Source organism: Bufo gargarizans, chromosome 6 (genome assembly GCF_014858855.1).
Source record: "Bufo gargarizans isolate SCDJY-AF-19 chromosome 6, ASM1485885v1, whole genome shotgun sequence".
NCBI classification, from domain to species: Eukaryota; Metazoa; Chordata; class Amphibia; order Anura; family Bufonidae; genus Bufo; species Bufo gargarizans.
Window position 1 is genome coordinate 24805529 of NC_058085.1, and position 22001 is coordinate 24827529.

The 22001-nt window shown below is 45.9% G+C and overlaps 1 protein-coding gene across 1 annotated transcript in view; it reads left to right on the forward strand.

The window, feature by feature from the left end:
* The window catches only part of LOC122940416 (zinc finger protein OZF-like), a 48691-nt gene that overhangs the window by 19237 nt on the left and 7453 nt on the right, over positions 1-22001 (forward strand). The window contains exon 4 of the mRNA XM_044297089.1: positions 8963-9065. Within this exon, the coding sequence (XP_044153024.1) occupies positions 8963-9065 (103 nt within the window). The remainder of the gene's footprint in view (positions 1-8962; positions 9066-22001) is intronic.

Genomic DNA, 22001 nt, shown 5'->3' on the forward strand with positions numbered 1-22001 from the left:
TTGACCTGCAGGCTGATAACTCAGGTGGTGTGCTCAACTCTGTGGATACTGCTGACCCCAGAATTTTTATAGCCAGTTCTTTAAAATCCAGAAAGGTACTGCTGGGGTGTTGGGCTGACAGCATTTTTAATTGAGTCCTTATTTGCTCACTAGACACCCCTGTGATAAATTGTTCCCTCAGGGTCTGGTCTTGACTATCAGCCTCCCTGGGATCTATCTGGATTACAGCCCCCAAAGCCTCCTGAAGTGATAGGGCATAGTAACGGAGGGACTCACCGGACTTTTGTTTCTTGCCAAAGAAGTGCATCTTTACCTCTGAGGCAGTCCTCGTTTCAAAAGTGGCCCTGAGGCGGGTGAATATCTGCTCCAGAGTACTCCTTTCAGCAGCAGGCCAGGATAATACCTCTCTGCGGGCAGCCCCCTCCAGTTGCGCTAGCAAGATTTCCATTTGCTGATCGGCATTTATGGGGTACAGTTTGAATAAGGCCAGCAACTTTTCTTTAAAGTCTCTTAGGGTATGGGCCTCTCCGTTATAGCGGGGAAACCATGGGGCCCCAAAATAGTAAGGCATGGTAAAGGGCATCATGCTGGGGGCTATAGGATGATTAGGAGCCGCAAGCTCTCCCGGGTCCGGCCGCTCGGCAACTCCCGGATCTGACATGTTAACTTATTACGAGGTGGCCGCTGGTGACTAAAGGGGCCGGAACAATCCCCTTCCCTCCGGATACAAGTTCTTACCGGTATCGCCGGGTGTGCGCAGGCCAAATCTCGAGAGACTCCGGACTTCCTGCGACCGCGATGACGTAGAGGGAACAGGGCCGCGGCGGTGCGATGATGAAGAGGGGCGGGCTTTTCGGTGTCCTTGAAGGGATCCGCCCACGAAGGTCCTCAGCAGCGCGGGAAACTTTACTCCAGGCGGCTGGTGGCCATCTTGATCACCATTCCCTGACAGCAAGCAGGGTTGGTGAGGAGTTAATGAATTATAATCCACAACCACGATTTTCTTTTCCTGGGGGTAGCGCAACACAGCACAGCGCCTCCGATTCCTCCCAGGCACAATTGTAATCCACAGATTTGGGAATAAAGGTTACAGTCTTTGCAATACGGTGGTGGAATAGTTAAAGCACACAGTTCACACTTCTCTGCACTTCAGAAGTATGCGGATCCTGTTCGTGACGCCAAAAAGAGCGATGCAGTGTCCCAGGGGGGTCAGTAGTGTATGCTGGGCTTTGTAGTGCAGGGCAACCCACTAACCTGGGATTCACTGTCGTCTTCAATCTGGGCAGATACTGGAACAGGCAGGTGATTAATGTTCGTGACGCCAGTGTCAGTTAAACGGTGACACGCTGTGTAATGTTATGTGGAGTAATGAAGTTACCACGTGATAGCCAACCAAAAACTGGAACTTTACTGGTTTAAAGCAATAATCATGCATGGACATAGGTGGAAACGCAGTTCCCTTGAAGACAGTTGGTTTATAGGAGTTACAGACAGGCCGGCTGTAGCAAGGTGATTTGCAGAGGGTTAAACACAGGACTTGTAGTACAGGAGGCTTGCACTCTATTCCTGACTGATCCTGAAACATGTGACTTATTCTCCAAGGTCTGATGCCCTAACTCTGGCGTATCCTTGAATCTGTCTTTATCAAATACCTCCTCTGTTACCTTGAGTACCTCTTGCTGATTAGACTCGCCTTCTGTTGTATTCTGGGTCTTCAGGCTGTTTAACTATGCCCTTCTTACTTCTATGAATACGGACTCAGGAGGGGAACCTTCTCCTCAGAACTGGAACCCGGTTACAGGGCTTTCTCTACCCTCTCAGCACTGAGTCTAGAAACTTCTGCCTTCCTGAGCTAGGCCCTAGCCTATTTATACTGAACTGGGGGCTCCCTCTGCTGGCTGTGACAAGGATTGCCGATAACCGGCCTGACTGGCTTAAAGGGAAATACACATTCCAATCTAGCAGTGTCGGGTAGCCTACCCGTATGCTGCATCCTTCTCCCTGGCTGTGAGCGCGATCCAATCAGAGTTGCCCGGATCATGAGGTGACAGTTTGGTACTATTTTGGGGGGCATACACCTTTTTGATTGCTTGGTATTGCGATTTTTGTGGTGTAAGGCGACCAAAAAAAAAGATTGTTTTAGCACAGTTTTTATTTTATTTTTTTCTACGGCGTTCAGGTGAGGGGGTGGATCATGCGATATTTTTATAGAGCTGGTCATTATGGACGCGCCAATACACTTTTTTTTTACTTTTTATTTTTCTACCACTCTAGGACTTCAAGTTCTGGGGTCTGATCCCCTCTGCAATGTATGACAATACATCCTGTATTGTAATGCATTGACTGTCAGCTTGTATGCTGACAGCCTGCCTGGATCTCACAGGGTTCCATAGAAGGCAAGCCCCGATGACTATGGAAGGCATCGGGCTGTCTTCTCTGCCATTGGGTCCTCGTCACTGCAGCGCGGGGACCTGATGGAGAGGTGGTGGGCACCATTACCCTCCGCAAACCCTCTGCATGCCACCGTCAAAAGATGCAGTCAAGAGGTTAATACTCTGGCATCTGTGTTTTCACCAATGCAGGCATATGCAGCCCGGCTGTCAGTGACTGCCGGGTCCGTGTCGCTGATCGGGCAGGCGCAGCTCATGCACCCGCCTTATCAGCCCGCTGTACATGTATGGCGCTGGTCCCTAAGTCACATCCACCAGCACCATACATGTACAGCGAGGGTCCTCTACGGGCAGGGGTGCCCGTAGCCTTTCTGGTGCCAGAGGCGAAAACTGAAACGGCGCCCCCCCCATGCCAATTTCTTAACCTAACCCCTTTGCCACAATGAAAGTGCTCATTGCCCATGACCCTTCCGCTGACCCCTCTTGCCTCCACCTGGTGCCTCACCTGGCCTCAGTGGTAGTGCACCCCTGTCTATCGGTTAAGGGACTATATACAGGAGTATGTGACTGTAAATATCATTATAAGTGATACCCAACATGGGTTTACCAAGGACAGAAGTTGTCAGACTAACCTGATTTGTTTTCATGAGGAGGTGAGTAGAAGCCTGGACAGAGGGGCGGCTGTGGATGCAGTGTTTCTGGATTTTGCAAAGGCTTTTGATACTGTCTCTCATAGACGTTTTATAGGTAAAGTAAGGTCTATAGGCTTGGAAAGTATAGTTTGTAATTGGATTGAAAACTGGCTGAAGGACCATGTCCAGAGAGTTGTGGTCAATGATTCCTATTCAGATTGGTCCTGGGTGTGGCGTACCCAAAGGTTCAGTTCTGGGCCCTCTATTATTTAATTTATTTATTAATGATATTGAGGAGATAATAGGTTCTGTGGAGCTTGAGGTGTGCAGCGGAAGAGGCGGTAGCAGTGGAAAAGGAGGAGTTAGCCGAGGAGGAGACTGAGGATGGAGTAGGAGGAGGAGAAGAAGAGGCAGGCCTGCATGCAATCCGTGGCAGTAACAACAAATCCACACAGGTGCCACGAGTTACATGCTTGACGGCCGTCAGAAGGTTCACCTAGTGGGCAGTAAAATTTATGTACCTTTCATGCCCGTGTTTGCTAGACCACGTGTCTGTGGTCAGATGTATCTTGGTACCGACACTGTGTGCCAGAGGTACACTGAACAAAAAATGTACCAAGATACATCTGACTTTTGGTTTTGCTCCCATTTTGCATGAGCTGAACTCAAAGATCTGAAACATTTTCTACATACACCAAAGACCTATTACTCTCAAATATTCTAAATCTAATCAGGGTGCTGATTAGACAGCATTAATATTGCACAGGTGTGCCTTAGACTGCCCACAATAAAAGGCACTCTGAAATGTGCACAGTTTTGCCTTACTGGGACGGGGAAGGGGGGGGGGACCAGTCAGTATCTGGTGTGGCCACCATTTGCCTCACGCAGTGCAACACATCTATGTCGCATAGAGTTGATCGGGTTGTTGATTGTGGCCTGTGGAATGTTGGTCCACTCCTCTTCAATAGCTGTGCAAAGTTTCAGAATATTGGCAGGAAATGGAACACGCTGTCGTATACACACGATCCAGAGCATCCCAAACATGCACAATGGGTGGCATGTCCGGTGAGTATGCTGGCCATGCAATAACTGGGATGTTTTCAGCTTCCAGGAATTGTGTACAGATCCTTGCAATATGGGGCAGTGCATTATCATGCATCACATGAGGTGATGGTCGTGGATGAATGGCACAACAATGGGCCTCCTGATATCTCTGTGCATTCAAAATGCCATCAACAAAATGCACCTGTGTTCGTTGTCCATAACATACGCCTGCCCATACCATAACCCCACCGCCATCATGGGCCCCTCGATCCACAACCTTGATGTTAGCAAACCGCTCACCCACACGACGCTCCACACACTGTCTGCCATCTGCCCTAAACAGTGAAAACCGGGACTCATCTATGAACAGAACGCCTCTCCGACGTGCCAGACGCCATAGAATGTGAGCATTTGCCCACTCAAGTCGGTTATGACGAACTGCAGTCAGGTCCAGACCCTGATGAGGACGACGAGCATGCAGATGAGCCTCCCTGAGACGGTTTCTGACAGTTTATGCAGAAAATCTTTGGTTATGCGAACCGTTTCCTGCTGCAGCTGTCCGGGTGGCTGGTCTCAGACGATCATGGAGGTGAACATGCTGGATGTGGAGGTCCTGGGCTGGTGTGGTTACACGTGGTCTGCGGTTGTGAGGCCGGTTGGATGTACTGCCAAATTTTCTGAAATGCCTTTGGAGACAGCTTATGGTAGAGAAATGAACATTCATTGCACGGACAACTGCTCTGGTAGACATTCCTGCAGTCAGCATGCCAATTGCACGCTCCCTCAAACGTTGCGACATCTGCGGCATTGTGCTGTGTTATCAAACTGCACATTTCAGAGTGGCCTTTTATTATGGGCAGTCTAAGGCATACCTGTGCAATATTCATGCTGTCTAATCAGCACCTTTATATGCCACACCTGTGAGGTGGGATGGATTATCTTGGCAAAGGAGAAGTGCTCACTAACACAGATTTAGACAGATTTGTGAACAATATTTGAGAGTAATGGGTCTTTTGTGTATGTAGAAAATGTTTCAGATCTTTGAGTTCAGCTCCTGCAAAATGGGAGAAAAACCAAAAGTGTTGCATTTATAATTTTTGTTCAGTGTATATTCATTTGCCACTGAACGTGGCCATATAGCTCTGGGATGCCCTTCTGGGAGAAATATTTCCTTCCGGGGACTTTCTATTGCGGTGTGCCAATGGCCACAAATTTTCTAAAGGCCTCTGAGTCCACCAGTTTATATGGCAGTAGTTGGCGGACTAGCAGTTCCGACAAGCCAGCAGTCAGCCGTTGGGCAAGAGGGTTATTCGGCATCATCAACTTTTTACGCTCGAACATTTGGGCCACGGAAGCCTGCCTTCTGCCAGATGAACTTGACGACGGCACGGTGGAAGGTGGATTGAAGGATAAATGAGAGGAGAAGGAGAAGAGGCAGGACGTGGAGTGCTGGGAGTGTGGCTTTGTGGGTTCTGACGGTGTTGCTCCCACTGGGCTCGGTGATGGGAGGCCAGGTGCCTTCTTAAGGCGGTCATCCCTTGGGTGAATGTTGGGCTTACCGCGACTTATGCATTGACAGCACAGGCTGCAGATGGCAACACTATTGTCAGCAGCTGACACGTTAAAAAAGGCCTATACTGCGGAACCATGTGCCGACGTCCTGGGAGTGCAAGATGTGACCATGCATGGTGGATGGCTCACTCCAGATACATTTGCAGTCTGATTTTTGCCTCCGGTGCAATGCGAGTTCTGCCTGCTCCTCCTCCTTCTCCTCCCTATCTGCTGCTCCATCTCTCCCTCTGAACTCCCCTCCTCTTCCTCTCTTGTGGGCACCCACGTGACATCCATCGACATGTCATCATCGTCAACTTCACCACCACTGACATTAGAGATCTCTGAGTAGGCAGCAACAGCGGGGACCACCCTTTTTGGGCTGATCTGATTCTTCTGACTTGAGTGAAGGGGCTATAGTGGTGGTGATGGTGGTGCCTTTGGGGGTGCACACAGCAGAGAGTGAGGAGGGTGCAGATACAGAGGATGAGGAGGGTCCAGAAGCGGAAAGCTGAGTGAGCCACTCAACCAACTCTGGTGCGTCTTTTGACGTAATTGCATGCACCCTCTCCAACTTCCCACTTAGGCTCCGGCCTGGTTCACCTGCCTGACCCCTACCACCCCTGCAGAATGGCCTGCCTCTTCTTCTGCCTGTAATTTTCTAAATTACCCTATGACCACATCCCTAGAGAAGAGCAGTATTTGTGGAAGCAGGTATATCAAACCCTTTAATCAGTATTTTGTGGAAGCAGGTACATCAATCCCCTTAATCAGTATTTTGTGGAAGCAGGTATATAGAACCCCTTAATCAATATTTGGTGGAAGCAGGTATATCGACCCCTCAATCTGTCTTTTGTGGAAGCAGGTATATAGAACCCCTTAATCAATATTTGGTGGAAGCAGGTATATCAAACCCCTTAATCAGTATTTTGTGGAAGCAGGTACATCAATCCCCTTAATCAGTATTTTGTGGAAGCAGGTATATAGAACCCCTTAATCAATATTTGGTGGAAGCAGGTATATCGACCCCTCAATCTGTCTTTTGTGGAAGCAGGTATATAGAACCCCTTAATCAATATTTGGTGGAAGCAGGTATATCAAACCCCTTAATCGGTATTTGGTGGAAGCAGGTGTATCGCAGGCCTCAATCAATATTTGGTGGAAGCAGGTATAGCAAACCCCTTAATCAGTATTTTGTGGAAGCAGGTACATCAATCCCCTTAATCAGTATTTTGTGGAAGCAGGTATATAGAACCCCTTAATCAATATTTGGTGGAAGCAGGTATATCGACCCCTCAATCTGTCTTTTGTGGAAGCAGGTATATAGAACCCCTTAATCAATATTTGGTGGAAGCAGGTATATCAAACCCCTTAATCGGTATTTGGTGGAAGCAGGTGTATCGCAGGCCTCAATGAGTATTTTGTGGAAGCAGGTATATCAAACCCCTTAATCAGTATTTGATGGAAGCAGGTATATCGCAACCCTCAATCTGTATTTTGTGGAAGCAGTTATATCAAACCCCTTAATCAGTATTTTGCGGAAGCAGGTATATCACAGGTCTCAATCAATATTTGGTGGAAACAGGTATATTGCACTACTCAATCAGTATTTTGTGGAAGCAGGTATATCAAACCCCTTAATCAGTATTTTGTGGATCCAGGTATATCAATCCCTTTAATCAGTATTTTGTGGAAGCAAGTATATAGAACCCCTTAATCAATATTTGGTGGAAGAAGGTATATCGCAGGCCTCAATCAATATTTGGTGGAAGCAGTTATATCAATCCCCTTAATCAGTATTTTGTGGAAGCAGGTATATTGCACCCCTCAATCAGTATTTTGTGGAAGTAGGTATATTGCACCCCTCAATCAGTGTTTTGTAGAAGCAGCTATATCAAACCCCTTTTAATCAGTATTTTGAGAAAGCAGATATATCAATCCCCTTAATCGGTATTTTGTGGAAGCTGGTATATTGTACCCCTGAATCCGTTTTTTGGGGGGCAACAGGTATATCACACCAGTTGCAAATAGTTGTTCCAATAGTGCTTGTCTCTCTATATACCTGTGGTATCACAGCAGAACCGCACACAATTGCTGCACAATACAAATGCACTATATACTTTCTATGTTAGAAAGTATACTATAGGTATATCACACCCCTCAATCAGTTTTTTGGGGGAGCAACAGGTAACCACACCAGTTGCAATTAGTTATTCCAATATTTTGTCCACTGTGTCCTTATACTATAGACAGTGATACTCAGGATGATCTAGTGATGATAATCTGTTCTCCCCTGTCCTTTTGCAGTAAACAATGATAAGCAGTGTGTTCTAGTGGTAATATAATAGATAATCAGTTCTCGCCTCTCCTGTGTTCTCTTCTGTCCTTATACTATAAGCAGTGATAAGCAGCGTGTTCCAAAACGCCAGTGTGAAAGTAACCTTATAGATAATCAGTTCTCACCTCTTCTGTTCTTATACTATATACAGTGATAAGCAGGGGGTTATAGTGGTGATAGATAATCAGTTCTCACCTCTCCTGTGTTCTCTCCTGTCCTTATACTATAATCAGTGATAAGCAGGGTGTTCTAGTGGTGATAGATAATCAGTTCTCACCTCTCCTGTGTTCTCTCCTGTCCTTATACTATAAGCAGTGATAATCAGGATGTTCTAGTGGTGATAGATAATCAGTTCTCACCTCTCCTGTGTTCTCCCCTGTCCCTTATACTAGGTACAGTATCTTCATGCCTGCAGTCATCCCAAAACTTCTAGATAGAACACTAAGACAGTATTAAAGGGTTTGTTCAAGACCTGCTACCCTCAGCTCTGGTTATGTGTGCCAGCTCCTGTGTGTCCATCTTCCAGTGAATGTTGTTTGCTTCCTCGCCGGCAAAGGCATGGTCACCTGCTTGACTGCAGCCAATGACTGGCTTTACTGGTGATGTATTTCTTGTGGACATGTTACCCCTGAATCCAGTCATTGGCTGCAGCAGAGCAGATGATTATGCCCATTCCGAGGAGGTAAATAAGCCACGGACCGAGAGAACTTTGGCTTACCTGCTTCACAGCCCTGGGGCGGCCAGCAAGGGCAACAGGTGCACAAACAATGTAATGTTATATACACACAATGTAATGTTAGGGATGGAATATAAGGGCTACTCTCCCTGCATTGCAAACTGGTTGGAATAATGAAGCAATCAGATTGGATTTATACAGGAGACCTGCAGATATTTGGGTCAGATAAGTCCTGCTGTCCGGTCATTTTTGGTCGTCTTTTCAGGTCGTATAAAGCCTTCCACACGACTTCTCCAACCGTCTGATGACTTCTACAATATTTCTTTCACAGCTTGTGAATCCGGGTGAAGGTCTGAACAATATTAATCCTACAGAGACATATGTGAGGGGTGATGAGCAGAGTACAGAGGACGTTCCTACAGATAACTGCCCAGGTGAGTAGTGTGCATGAGGCCTAAAGCAGAGAATACCCACAGATTCTACTAACTGGATGCTACACTTTTATGTTATATTTTTAGGTTCTCTTTTCTGTCAGTTTTTTCAGTGTTATATTGACTGATTCAGCTAAAATTCTAATTAAATATGGATGGAAATGTGACAGCGTTATAGGTGATATACAGTATGTAAATCTGATATATAAAGCTGAGTGTGTGTATGTCCGCTAAAGGAATCTGCACTGTCGCATTTACAATCACAAAATTACGGACCGTTCCTGAGATATTCCCCCAAAAATGCATTGGCCAATAGAAGGCCTGGTCACATGACCCTTATCAGCCAATAGAATCTCGCAGGTCAGTCTCCACACACAGTTTTACTCCAGGTTTCCAAAACAACCCAGCCATTTTTCTTCACTGCTGTAGGTGAGCTTTAAAGGATATCTGTCACCAGGATAATCGCTATTGCAGTAAAGCCATGGTCTATTAGCACTTAGTACCTAGATGTGCCTTTGTTCCAGCAATAAATGTTTTATCCAATGAAAATCCAGTTTATTTGATATGCAAATGAACCAGTAAGGTGCCCAGAGGGGCGTCACTCTTGCAGCTCACACTAAGGGCTCATTCAGACGGCCGTATGCTGTCCGCAAAAATACTGAATGCTATCCTTTTTTTTGTGGACACGCAAAAAAACTAATAGCATTCAGTATTTTTGTGGACCCATAGACTTTAATGGGGCCATGTTCTGATTTTCACAGACAAGTATAGGACATGTTTCATCTGTTTTGCGGAACCGTGGAATAGAAAAGGGCCCCATAGAAGTGAATGGGTCAGCATCTAATCCGCATACGGACATCTAAATGAGCCCTAAGACAGCACAGTGCTGCTGTCTGAGAGTGAGCTGTTCAGTGAGCGGCCTGGGTGCCTTGCTGCAAGCGTTACGCCCCTCTGGGCACCTTACTGGCTCATTTGCATACAAAATAAACCAAATTTAAGAAGACTAGAAAACATCTATTGCTGGAACAAAGGCACATCTGGAAATAATGTACTAAGTGCTATTAGGCCATGGCTTTACTTCATTAGCGATTATCCTGGTGACAGATTTCCTTTAAAGGGGCAGGGTGCTGTGGATGATGCTGTTAAGGGAGCGGAGTGCTGTGGAGGTCACAGTTCAGGCAGCAGGTAGGGTGGCCATTCAGGCCACCCTCAAAAGACGAACTTAAAACACCGCCCCCAGGTCCCACTAAGCCGACGGGGATTGAAAAAATGAAGGCAAAAATCAACTTATGTGAGCTGCAGGGGTGGGAGGGACGGTGATTTTCTCCTTGCAGCTCACAGTGCTGCTGTCTGAGAGTGAGCTGTTCAGTGGAGGTCACTGTCAAGGGGGTGGGGTGCTGTGGAACTCACTGTTAAATGGACAGGCTGCTGTGAAGGTCAAAGTTAAGGACTGCTGTGGAGGTCCCATTTTAAGGAGACGGGGCACTGTGGGGGTCAGTGTTAAGGGGGGGCTGGGGAGGTCACTGTAGATGTCACTGTTACAGTGAATACTGTTGATATCTTTTAGATTAATCAAGTTTTATTGAAGTTTTCAAATTAAGCTTTACAGAATAACAAAGCCCCAAGTAGGAGCGCCATGGCAATTTATGACAGTATTGGTACAATAAGTCAAGACAGCAAGCTCTTACATAAATCGCACAATCCTATCAAATTTATTCCGTCCTGTCATAATTTGCTGTTCAGATTGTCAACAAAGAGTGACCAACAAAAAAGAGAAAGAAAGAGGGGAAAGAAGAGGGAAAGGGGAAAGGGAGGGGAAGGAACCATATCTCTTTCGCTAAAGGAGATATAAAGCCTAAAGCTTACATCACCACCGTACATTAAGGTCCTCCTACCTCATGTAGCCAGAATAGCGAGAAAGTCTGGGGATTCTATTGCCGTAACCCAGCTCGCCCATGTCTTGTTATATTTATTCGACAAATCGGATGCCTCCGCCGAGATCTCCTCCATTCTGGCTATTTGTTGCATTTCTTGAAACCAATCCCTCATCGTGGGAACCTGTGTTGAGCGCCAGTATCTAGGGATCACTGTCCTAGCTGCTGTGATAAAAAATCGTAGTAATGACCCCTTTTGAGACGACATAGATCCCGGAAGGATGGAGAGGAGTGCCACCTGAGGAGAATTATTAGCTGGTTTTGGAGAAATTTTATTGAATGCTTGAAATACTGAGTCCCAAAAGGGTTTAATTAAGTCACAGCCCCACCATACATGAAGCATCGTACCTCTGTCTTTGCAACATCTCCAGCATAACTCTCAAACTGAAGGAAAAATTCTATGGAGTCTGACCAGGTATCTATACCAACAGGATAATATTTTGTAGTTCTTCTCTTGAGCGGCACACGCCATAGAAAGCTTGTGAGAGTATAGGAAAGCTTTTTGACAATCGGCTTCTGCTATGCTATTGCCTAAATCTGACTCCCAGCCCTTGATGAAATTCGGGCTACCTTTTTGAGAATCCTTTAGAAGGATCTGATACAGGTAGGAAATAAGGTGAGTCGGTGGAGAAGACAAAGTAAACAATTTTTCAAATTCTATGAGCGAGGCCCCAAAAGAATACTGTGCTCCCCTGGACAAGATGAAAGATTTAATTTGCTCATATTTCAGCCAAGACATCTTCTTGTCCGGGAATCTATTGGACATGACTGATCTGTTGATATCTTTTAACGACACACACAAACATTAAATGAAATGGATGAAATATACCCGTGCGGGTCGTTCAGCTAGTGATATATAGTCTATCCTCAGGAGAGGTCATTAATATCAGATTAGCGGCTGATTCAACTCCCGGCAGCCTTGTCGGTCAGATGTATGGAGCGGACACAATTCTCTGCGCTCTCTTAGGCCTCTTCCTGGCCATGCAATGTGACGTTCATCGGTCATATGGCCTAAGCACAGATTAGTCCCATTTGAGTGAATGGGTCTGAGCTGCAATGCCAAGCACAGCTACTATTCAACAGACGGCGCTGTGCTTGGTAAGCTGTGAGGAGGCTTTGTATTAACCGGAGCACCGGTGAGCACTGAGGCTTCCTCAGACAGCTGATTGGTGGGGGTGCAGGGACCGGACCTCTGCTGATCTCCTATTGAAAACCTATGCTGAGGAAAATCTTGGAGAACCCCTTTAATGATTTGCAAATGATAAAAACTGAAACAAAATATACAAAACATCTCGCTTTATTCAGTATCAAGTATGAGAGCCACGTGCATAAATACATTCACTTACACGTCTTGGCATCCTACCAATGAGATTACTAATGATTGTCTGAGGAATGTTCTGCCATGCTGAATGCATTTGGGCAAGCAAGTCATCAAGGTCTACTGCTGCTACCTACAGTATCTCACAAAAGTGAGTCTACCACTTAAATTTTTGCAAATATTTTTTTATCTTTTCATGGGACAACCCTGAAGATCTGACACTTTGATACACTGTAAAGTAGTCAGTGTACAGCTTGTATAACGGTGTAAATTTGGTGTGCCCTGAAAATAACTCAACACACAGCCACTAATGTCTAACCCGCTGGCAACAAAAGTGAGTACACCCCTAAGTGAGAATGGCCAAATTGTGCCCAATTAGCAATTTTCACTCCCCAGTGTCATGTGACTCGTTAGTGTTACAAGGTCTCAGGTGTGATTGGGGAGCAGGTGTGTTAAATTCTGTGTTATCGCTCTCACACTCTCTCATTCTGGTCACTGGAAGTTAACCATGGCACCTCATGGCAAAGAAATCTCTGAGGATCTGGAAAAAAAAGAATTGTTGCTCTACATAAAGATGGCCTAGGCTATAAACGATTGCCAGCACCCTGAAACTGAGCTGCAGCACATTGGCCAAGACCATACACTTGTTTAAGAAGACGGGTTCCACTCAGAACAGGCCTTATCATGGTCGACCAAAGAAATTGAGTGCACATCCTCAGCGTCATATCCAGAGGTTGTCTTTTCAAAATAGACGTATGTCGTCATGGAGGAGTAGAAGAGGATTCAAGTGGCAACCTGTGAAGCTCTAGTAAACTCAAGATATTGACTCTTTGGTCACAATTTGGCCATTTGCACTTATGGGTGTATTCATGTTTGTTGCCAGCGGTGTAGACATTAGTGGCTGTGTGTGGAGTTATTTTGAGGACACACCAAATTTACACTGGTATACAAGCTGTACACTGACTACTTTACATTGTATCAAAGTGTCAGATCTTCAGGGTTGTCCCATGAAAAGATAGAATAAAATATTTACAAACATGTGATGGGTGGACTCACTTTTGTGAGATACTGTAACTTTGCAATTGCTAATTACCTGACCCCAGACACAACAGGGTCAGCGATAGGTCTTGACACCCTTCTGACATGTACAGACCAAGTCGCATAAAGGAAGGAAGTGGAGGAGGAGAAGTTTGTGGTGCAGCGAGACATGGAGTTTTCTCAGGCGCAGCTAGGGAAGGAGGTTGGTGCTCGGTATGATAGATATACTGCTGATGATGGTGATGACAATGACATTGGCCACGACCAACCATTGCAGTGGAGTCTTAAAGAACTGGGTCCTCCTGCATGCATGGTTGCCTACATGCTGGCAAGTACAAACCAGATTCCCAAAAAGTTGGGACACTATACAAATCGTGAATAAAAACTGAATGCAATGATGTAGAGATGGCAAATGTCAATATTTTATTTGTAATAGAACGTAGATGACAGATCAAACGTTTAATCCGAGTAAATGTATCATTTTAAAGGAAAAATCTGTTGATTAAAAATTTCACGGTGTCAACAAATCCCAAAAAAGTTGGGACAAGTAGCAATAAGAGGCTGGAAAAAGTAAATTTGAGCATAACGAAGAGCTGGAAGACCAATTAACACTAATTAGGTCAATTGGCAACATGATTGGGTATAAAAAGAGCTTCTCAGAGTGGCAGTGTCTCTCAGAAGCCAAGATGGGTAGAGGATCACCAATTCCCACAATGTTGCGCAGAAAGATAGTGGAGCAATATCAGAAAGGTGTTACCCAGCGAAAAATTGCAAAGACTTTGCATCTATCATCATCAACTGTGCATAACATCATCCGAAGATTCAGAGAATCTGGAACAATCTCTGTGCGTAAGGGTCAAGGCCGCAAAACCATACTGGATGCCCGTGATCTCCGGGCCCTTAAACGACACTGCACCACAAACAGGAATGCTACTGTAAAGGAAATCACAGAATGGGCTCAGGAATACTTCCAGAAACCATTGTCAGTGAACACAATCCACCGTGCCATCCGCCGTTGCCAGCTGAAACTCTACAGTGCAAGAAGAAGCCATTTCTAAGCAAGATCCACAAGCTCAGGCATCTTCACTGGGCCAGGGATCATTTAAAATGGAGTGTGGCAAAATGGAAGACTGTTCTGTGGTCAGACGAGTCACGATTCGAAGTTCTTTTTGGAAATCTGGGACGCCATGTCATCCGGACCAAAGAGGACAAGGACAACCCAAGTTGTTATCAACGCTCAGTTCAGAAGCCTGCATCTCTGATGGTATGGGGTTGCATGAGTGCGTGTGGCATGGGCAGCTTGCATGTCTGGAAAGGCACCATCAATGCAGAAAAATATATTCAGGTTCTAGAACAACATATGCTCCCATCCAGATGTCATCTCTTTCAGGGAAGACCCTGCATTTTCCAACAAGATAATGCCAGACCACATTCTGCATCAATCACAACATCATGGCTGCGTAGGAGAAGGATCCGGGTACTGAAATGGCCAGTCTGCAGTCCAGATCTTTCACCTATAGAGAACATTTGGCGCATCATAAAGAGGAAGGTGCAACAAAGAAGGCCCAAGACGATTGAACAGTTAGAGGGCTGTATTAGACAAGAATGGGAGAGCATTCCTATTTCTAAACTTGAGAAACTGGTCTCCTCGATCCCCAGACGTCTATTCAGTGTTGTAAGAAGAAGGGGAGATGCCACACAGTGGTGAAAATGGCCTTGTCCCAACTTTTTGGGGGTTTGTTGACACCATGAAATTCTGATTCAACATATTTTTCCCTTAAAATGGTACATTTTCTCAGTTTTTTACTTTTTGTTCTGTGATTTATGTTCTATTCTGAATAAAATATTAGAAGTTGGCACCTCCACATCATTGCATTCAGTATTTATTCACGATTTGTATAGTGTCCCAGCTTTTTTTGAATCCGGTTTGTATGTGGTTAGCATCAAGCAAAGTGATGACTACTGGATAGCCATACTTTTAGATCATTGCAATCAAAGCAAAAAGGGGAAAAGGTTTTACTGATACCTGTCACCTGCATTTCTGGAGTCCCATCTCCAACCTGACGCATATCAGCAAAAGGATAAGCATTGCCTGAAGAACCGGGTTCAGTCGTACCTGGACTGTGCCCTTTCTTTTGCACATAACCTGTCCCCTGACTCCATAGACTTCTGGGAGGGAGATTAGAACAGTGGCTGGAACTGGCCCGGTTTGATATGTGTACTGTCTTGTCCAGCCTCCAGTGCAGGGTATTCAGTGTGGCAGGTGGCATTGTCACTCACCTCTAGCTGATGCCAAGGAGTAGATCTGCCTTAGAGTCATACACAGATTAGGCTACTTTATCACTCGCGTTTTGGGCAGATCCGTCATGGATCTGCAAAAACTGATCTGTTACAATAATACAACTGCATACATCTGTCATGAACAGGTCCATTTGTATTATCTGTAACATGGCCAAGACGGATCCGTCATAAACTCCATTGAAAGTCAATGGGGGGCGGATCCGTTTTCTATTGTGTCAGAGAAAACGGATCCGTCCCCATTGACTTACATTGTGTGCCAGGATAGATCCGTTTGGCTCAGTTTCGTAAAGCGGACAGCAAAACGCTGCAGGAAGTGTTTTGGTGTCCGCTTCCAGAGCAGAATGGTGACAGATCGGAGGCAAACTGATGCATTCTGAGCGGATCCTTTTGCATTCAGAATGCATTAGGGCAAAACTGATCCATTTTGGACCGCCTGTGAGAGCCCTGAACGGATCTCAGAAACAGAAACTGAAACGCCAGTGTGAAAGTTGCCTTATCAGACCAATGGGAGCAGATTCAATTCTGGTCAAATTTATTTGTTCTCTCTTCTGACTGATTCTTCAGAATTACACCTGAAATTAATTTTAAGAAATTGGTTCCTCTCTAGTGATATTCAGTGGATATAAAAAGTCTACACACCCCTGTTAAAATGTTAGGTTTCTGTGACGTAAAAAAAAAAATTAGACAAAGATAAATCATTTCAGAACTTTTTCCACCTTTAATGTGACCTATAAACTGTACAACTCAATTGAAAAACAAACTGAAATCATTTAGGTAGAGGGAAGAAAGAATATAAAAATAGTGTGCACGCCCTTAAACGAATACTTTGTTGAAGCACCTTTTGATTTTATTACAGCACTCTATCAGCATGGCACATTTTGACTTGGTAAGATTTGCCCACTCTTCTTTGCAAAAACACTCCAAATCTGTCAGATTGCGAGGGCATCTCCTGTGTACAGCCCTCTTCAGATCACCCCACAGATTTTCAATCAGATTCAGGTCTGGGCTCTGGCTGGGCCATTCCAAAACTTTAATCTTCTTCTAGGTCGTTGTCATGCTGAAAGATTAAGTCGTTGTCATGCTGCCTAGGTGCAGGTCACACCACTGGGTCCCTCACCTATATTAAGAACGCAGCTGGCCAAAGTGGTGACTGGAGGACTCTGGTCCAGCCATCTCCAAGAGCTTTCCCTATAGAAGTCAATGGGAGCGCACTACGCATGACCGCCCTCCGCTATCATTCACTTCTATGGGCCTGATGGAAATAGCCAAGGCAGTACTCGGCTATTTTTGGCGGCCCCATAGAAATGAATGGAGGGCGGTTGCACATGCATAATGTACCCTCCACCACTTTCGGGGCTCTGTTTAGGAGACAATAGGGGCATATCCTAGTGAATTGCCCCCATTGTCTCAGATAAAACAACCCCTTTAATATAAATACATGAAAAAATGAAGCTGTTATGGTGTGGGCCATGTAGTTTGTTTACTTGACAGTGACAGGACTGAGATTTGGAGAGACCTCGGTGTGCACAGTGTCCTAGCTGCAGTGATGATGTTCGGGTCACAGGATTATTCATTGGCGCTATATGTAGTTGTGTAATCGGGAAAGGCTGCAGGATAAGGCTACGTTCACACAACAGTGAAAAACTGCACACAGCTATTTTTAGAATGAGTTTAAGTCAATAGCGCTATTCACGAGGGCATGGCCTAGCTTGCATGGTGTTAGGAAGCTATCATGCGGAGCTGCGGCGGTATCCTGCAAAAATCCTGTATTCACACAGCCATACCTATATCAAAATCTACCTCTCACGTGTCTGAGTGTACTTGGACTTGGAGGAGCAGGACAGACCACTGGGGACCAGCGCGGCTTCTAGAAGACCAGAGCAGGGAGCAGCGCTACATAGCAGTAGCAGTAATATATCTACCTGTTTGGTCCTTCCGTCAGGTGACACTCGGAGTCCTGCATTGACTGTGGAGCTGCCTGTGAGGTAAAGCGGACGGAGGTAGAGGCGGTGGGGGAGACACAAGTGGCAGGTGCCATATTGGGCTTGGGAGTCTGTGATCTGGCCCTAGCGTTCTATGCCGATAGATGCAGGGAGGCTGCTGTGTGGCGAGCCTAGTACAGAAGATCCCTGAGGCTCCCACTTGAATAATAGTTTCTAAGTCTCTGATGCTGCAATCTAGAAGGGGCTTATACTCCTCACATCTGTGGGCAGTGTGCCCTGGCCTAATTATATCCTTGAGATGAACCTTCCTCCTGAGTGGCTTCTTAGGCCTAGCTGGCTACCCCTGCTGACCCTACTGCTATACTCTGTCACCAGTCCAGCTCGTCTCTTAAAAATTTGTTTCGGACAGACCATTTGGATTGATTGCTATGTTTGGGGCGCTGTCTTGCTTGTGGTCTTCTAAATCAACTACTGTTTTTTAAATGGGCCACAAAACTACCACGCTTGTTGCTCCTCCTTCTGCAAAAATATTTATGGATGCCAAGAGTCAAATGGATCAGGGTAAAGGAGGGTCTTATTCCTCAGAGACCTCAGCAGAAACCTCCCAAATCATGAAGGCAATTGCCACCTGCCAAGCTGCTCTCACGTTGAAAATTGATCATCTCCAATCTGATCACAGCTGTTTGCGGCATGACTTACGTGACAGACCCACCGAGGCAGAACGCAGATTAAGTGATGTGGAGGATGTGGCCAGAGCAGGTGAGACCGATACTAGACTATTGCAGCTGCAAGTTAAGATGCTACAAGCTAGAGCAGAAGACACTGTGAACCGTAACGGAGCGGGTTGAGGTATCCACACCAGAAATCTTTGCGGAACAGCCAATTAGAGATATTCTACAACAGATTAACCTATCCAATTGCTTTGTTATTGAATGAGCGCATAGGGACCCTTCCAAGCCTCTCCCCCCCTGGGAACTCCTGACATACTGTTTATCATGAAAGTCTTGAATTACAGAGACACCATACTGTTAGCGGCCCAACAGCCCAACAGAAAGGGAACATCAAGTATGAAAATCTCTGGTTGTCCTTCTACCCGGACTTCACACCTGAGGTCCAAAAGAGAAGGAAGCAGTTTAATGATGTCCGGGCACGGCCCCGGGAACAGAATATAAAGTATGCGATTGCAAGATGGCGACGCCGTTCGATCTTTTGAAACCCCGGAGGCAGCAGCTGTCACGGAGGGGAGTGGGGGGAAACCCCCCACCATGCGGTGTCAAAGGGTAAAGGGGATCAGCCTGGCCAAAAGGAGTAATAAGGGAGCAGGTCACCTCCTACAACATCCCTAATCCTCTCCCTGACTCCCCCGATGGTGGGATTGCTATTATCCTGAGTTGCCCTGAAAATCCCTCACTTAGGAGCAGGGGAGAGACGGCCTGCTTATCCCAGTCATGGAGGAACAGGAGTCTCTATCTGAGGCCAGACTGCTAGGAGAGGGGAACACATACAGCATAAGGAGATGGCAGGTAAGCGAAACCAATAACCCACTTACCTGCCACAGACACACTGACTGGAACCCGTGCACAAGTGCTGGTGTCCACATCAACATTAAAAGGACACAGCACACACCACAAACCACACAGGAACCCAGGACACCCATAGCTGCAATAAACGTGAGACACCATAAGAACATCTATGACCACAAGGGTGGCCCTCACTGGACAGATGGTAAAGCTAGACAAGGAGCTTAACTCCAGCACACACCAAGGCTGGAGTAAAACTCAGCTACAGGCTTCCAGCAGAGACTAAATAGCCCAAGCAGCCACACCCACAAACACATAAACCCAGTGTTCACAAAATACTAGGAAGGGAGTTAACCCTTCCAACACCAGACAGAGGAAGGAAGCCACTTAAAGGGGAAGTGCACACACAAGCATAGAAAGCCACACGTTGCCGCAGGCAACAACATGCGTGGCAACCATGTCACGGCAATCACCCAGAAGGCTGAGACACTGCCACCGCATGCTCTCACAGCAACACGTTGCCACGGGCAACCGCAAGTGTGGAGACAGTGTCACAGTGTACACCATAGGCCGTGACAGCAGCAGATTGTACCGACAGGTGCCCAGATGTGAAACCCAGCTGCTGATAATTAACGGATATTTAAGTAGCTATGACTGACCTTTGAACTCTTGTTTCACTAAAGTGCAGGTTTTGTTTTCTGTTCCTGTCTACTGACTGGAACAAAATCCATATTTAGGCTGCTGGGTGACAGTACTTTGAGAAGTGAGCACAGTTTTTTATTTTTATTTTTTTAGCTGTCCAACTATTGTAGATGTATGGTGTGAATGCCTGCCTAGTTTGCTAGGGGTAGCAGTATACCCAATTGGTTTCTTTTTTTCTTGATTAGGGTTAAGGCTCAACCATGTTGGGATGTATTGGGCGGGTGGGATGGGGTGGGTCTCAGTTTTCTGGTTGCTTGTGTGTGGGTATGAATGTTTGCTCCTCCACAGGACCTAAGGACGCGCCTCTATTATTATTTCAGTGGCTATATGGCGTCCGTTAACTTGGTGTCCTGGAATGTCAGGGGTCTCAATGATAAGATTAAACGTTCATTAAAAGGTTATAGTCCTGATATACTTATATTACAGGAAACACATTTACGGGGTCAGAAAGTTTTGGATCTTAAATGGCCCTGGGTGGGATCCATTTTCATGCGGTATATTCTAATCATGTGAGGAGAGTTTCTATTTTAATTGCCAAAAGCCTTCCTTTTCAGCTCATGTCCATCTAAATAGATGTCTGTGGAAGATATGTGTTACTACATGCCAGTATTAGAGGCTTGCAGTATCTTATAGGTCTCTATATACCACCGCCATTCTGAAAGGAAATCCCCGATTCTATTATGAGCAAGGTCGCAATGTTTTCAGCAACTCCCTTTATCATTAAGGGATAGGTTGTATCCCCAGGCTTCTTATAATAAGTCTCTTTTACGTTGGGCAGAAGCCCATGGACTGATAGACATATGGCATCATCTTCATCCAAGCTCTGCACAATTCCAATGCTACTCGGCTTCCACGGGTTTCATGTCTCGTATAGACTTAGCCTTTGTCTGTAGAGATTTACTACCCTATATTAGAACTCGTGATTATTTACCTAGGGGTATTTTAGGATCATGCCCCCCTTCTCTTGGTTTTGTCACAGCCATTGCTCCCCCCTACTAGTTGGTGGCGTTTGAATCCGATGTGGCTAGATGTTCTCCCAGTGGCGAGTAATTGCTATGAGACTATGAACCCTCTCTTAGAATGGAAGGGATTCTGTCACCAGATTTAACCCTATTAAGCTAGCTGACACTAGCGATGTGCTAATGTCAGCTAAACCTAACTAGCCTATACCTACTTTTATCTATGCCCCCGTTACGCCATAAATACATTTTTTACAGTATGCTAATTAGCCTCTAGGAGCTGATGGTTGTTGTTCCTGCTCCTAGAGGCTCCATCCTCCCACCTTTGTCGCCTCCCTCCAAATACATATTAACTGGGCCAGGCAGGGCTTGCATCTGTCTGCCAGCCCTGTGCTCTGGTGAAATCTTTTGCCGTTTAGCATTTGGCACAGGCGCGGTGAGGAAGCTGGCAACCTGCGAGCGTCTTTCCCTCAATGCGCCGAAAGCTAAATGATGCAAAATTTCACCAGAGCACAGGGCTGGCAGACAGATGCAATCGCTGCCTGGCCCTGTCAATCAGGACTTGGTGGGAGAACGGAGCCTCTAGGAGCAGGAACAACGCCCCCCTGCTCCTAGAGGCTAATTAGCATATTGTAAAAGTTAGCTTTCTGGAGTAACGGGGGCATAGATAAAAGTAGGAATAGGTTAGGTACAGTAGGTTTAGCTGACATTAGCACATCGCTAATGTCAGCTAGCTTAATATGGTTAAATCTGGTGACAGAAAGGGGAACCTGTCACCTGGAAAACCCATATTAAACCAACTACAGTACCTTAAAGTATCGCCCAGTGTATTGCCTGATGGAAAAGAACCGCACATGCTCAGTCTGCAAAATGAAGGCGGTGAGTGAGGGAGTCGGAATTGCGCTGTAACAGGCAGCGCACGGCGCATGCGTGAGAAGAGCGCGGTCCTGGCATCACGGCAAGATGTCCATCACAATGTAGAGAGGATGGGTAAGGGACGCGCTTATCCTGCCTTGAAGCAAGGAGGCCGCTGCCCCCTTGACTTCAAGACTGACTTGGAGAAGGCGCCAACAGACATTAAAACTGCGATTTTAATAAAATATGAGGAGACAGAATGAGAAAAGAACATCATGATTAGCAACACACTGGGGGATACTTTAAGGTAACTGTGGTTGGTTTAATATGTGTTTTCCAGGTGACAGGTTCCCTTTAAGTCACTGATGA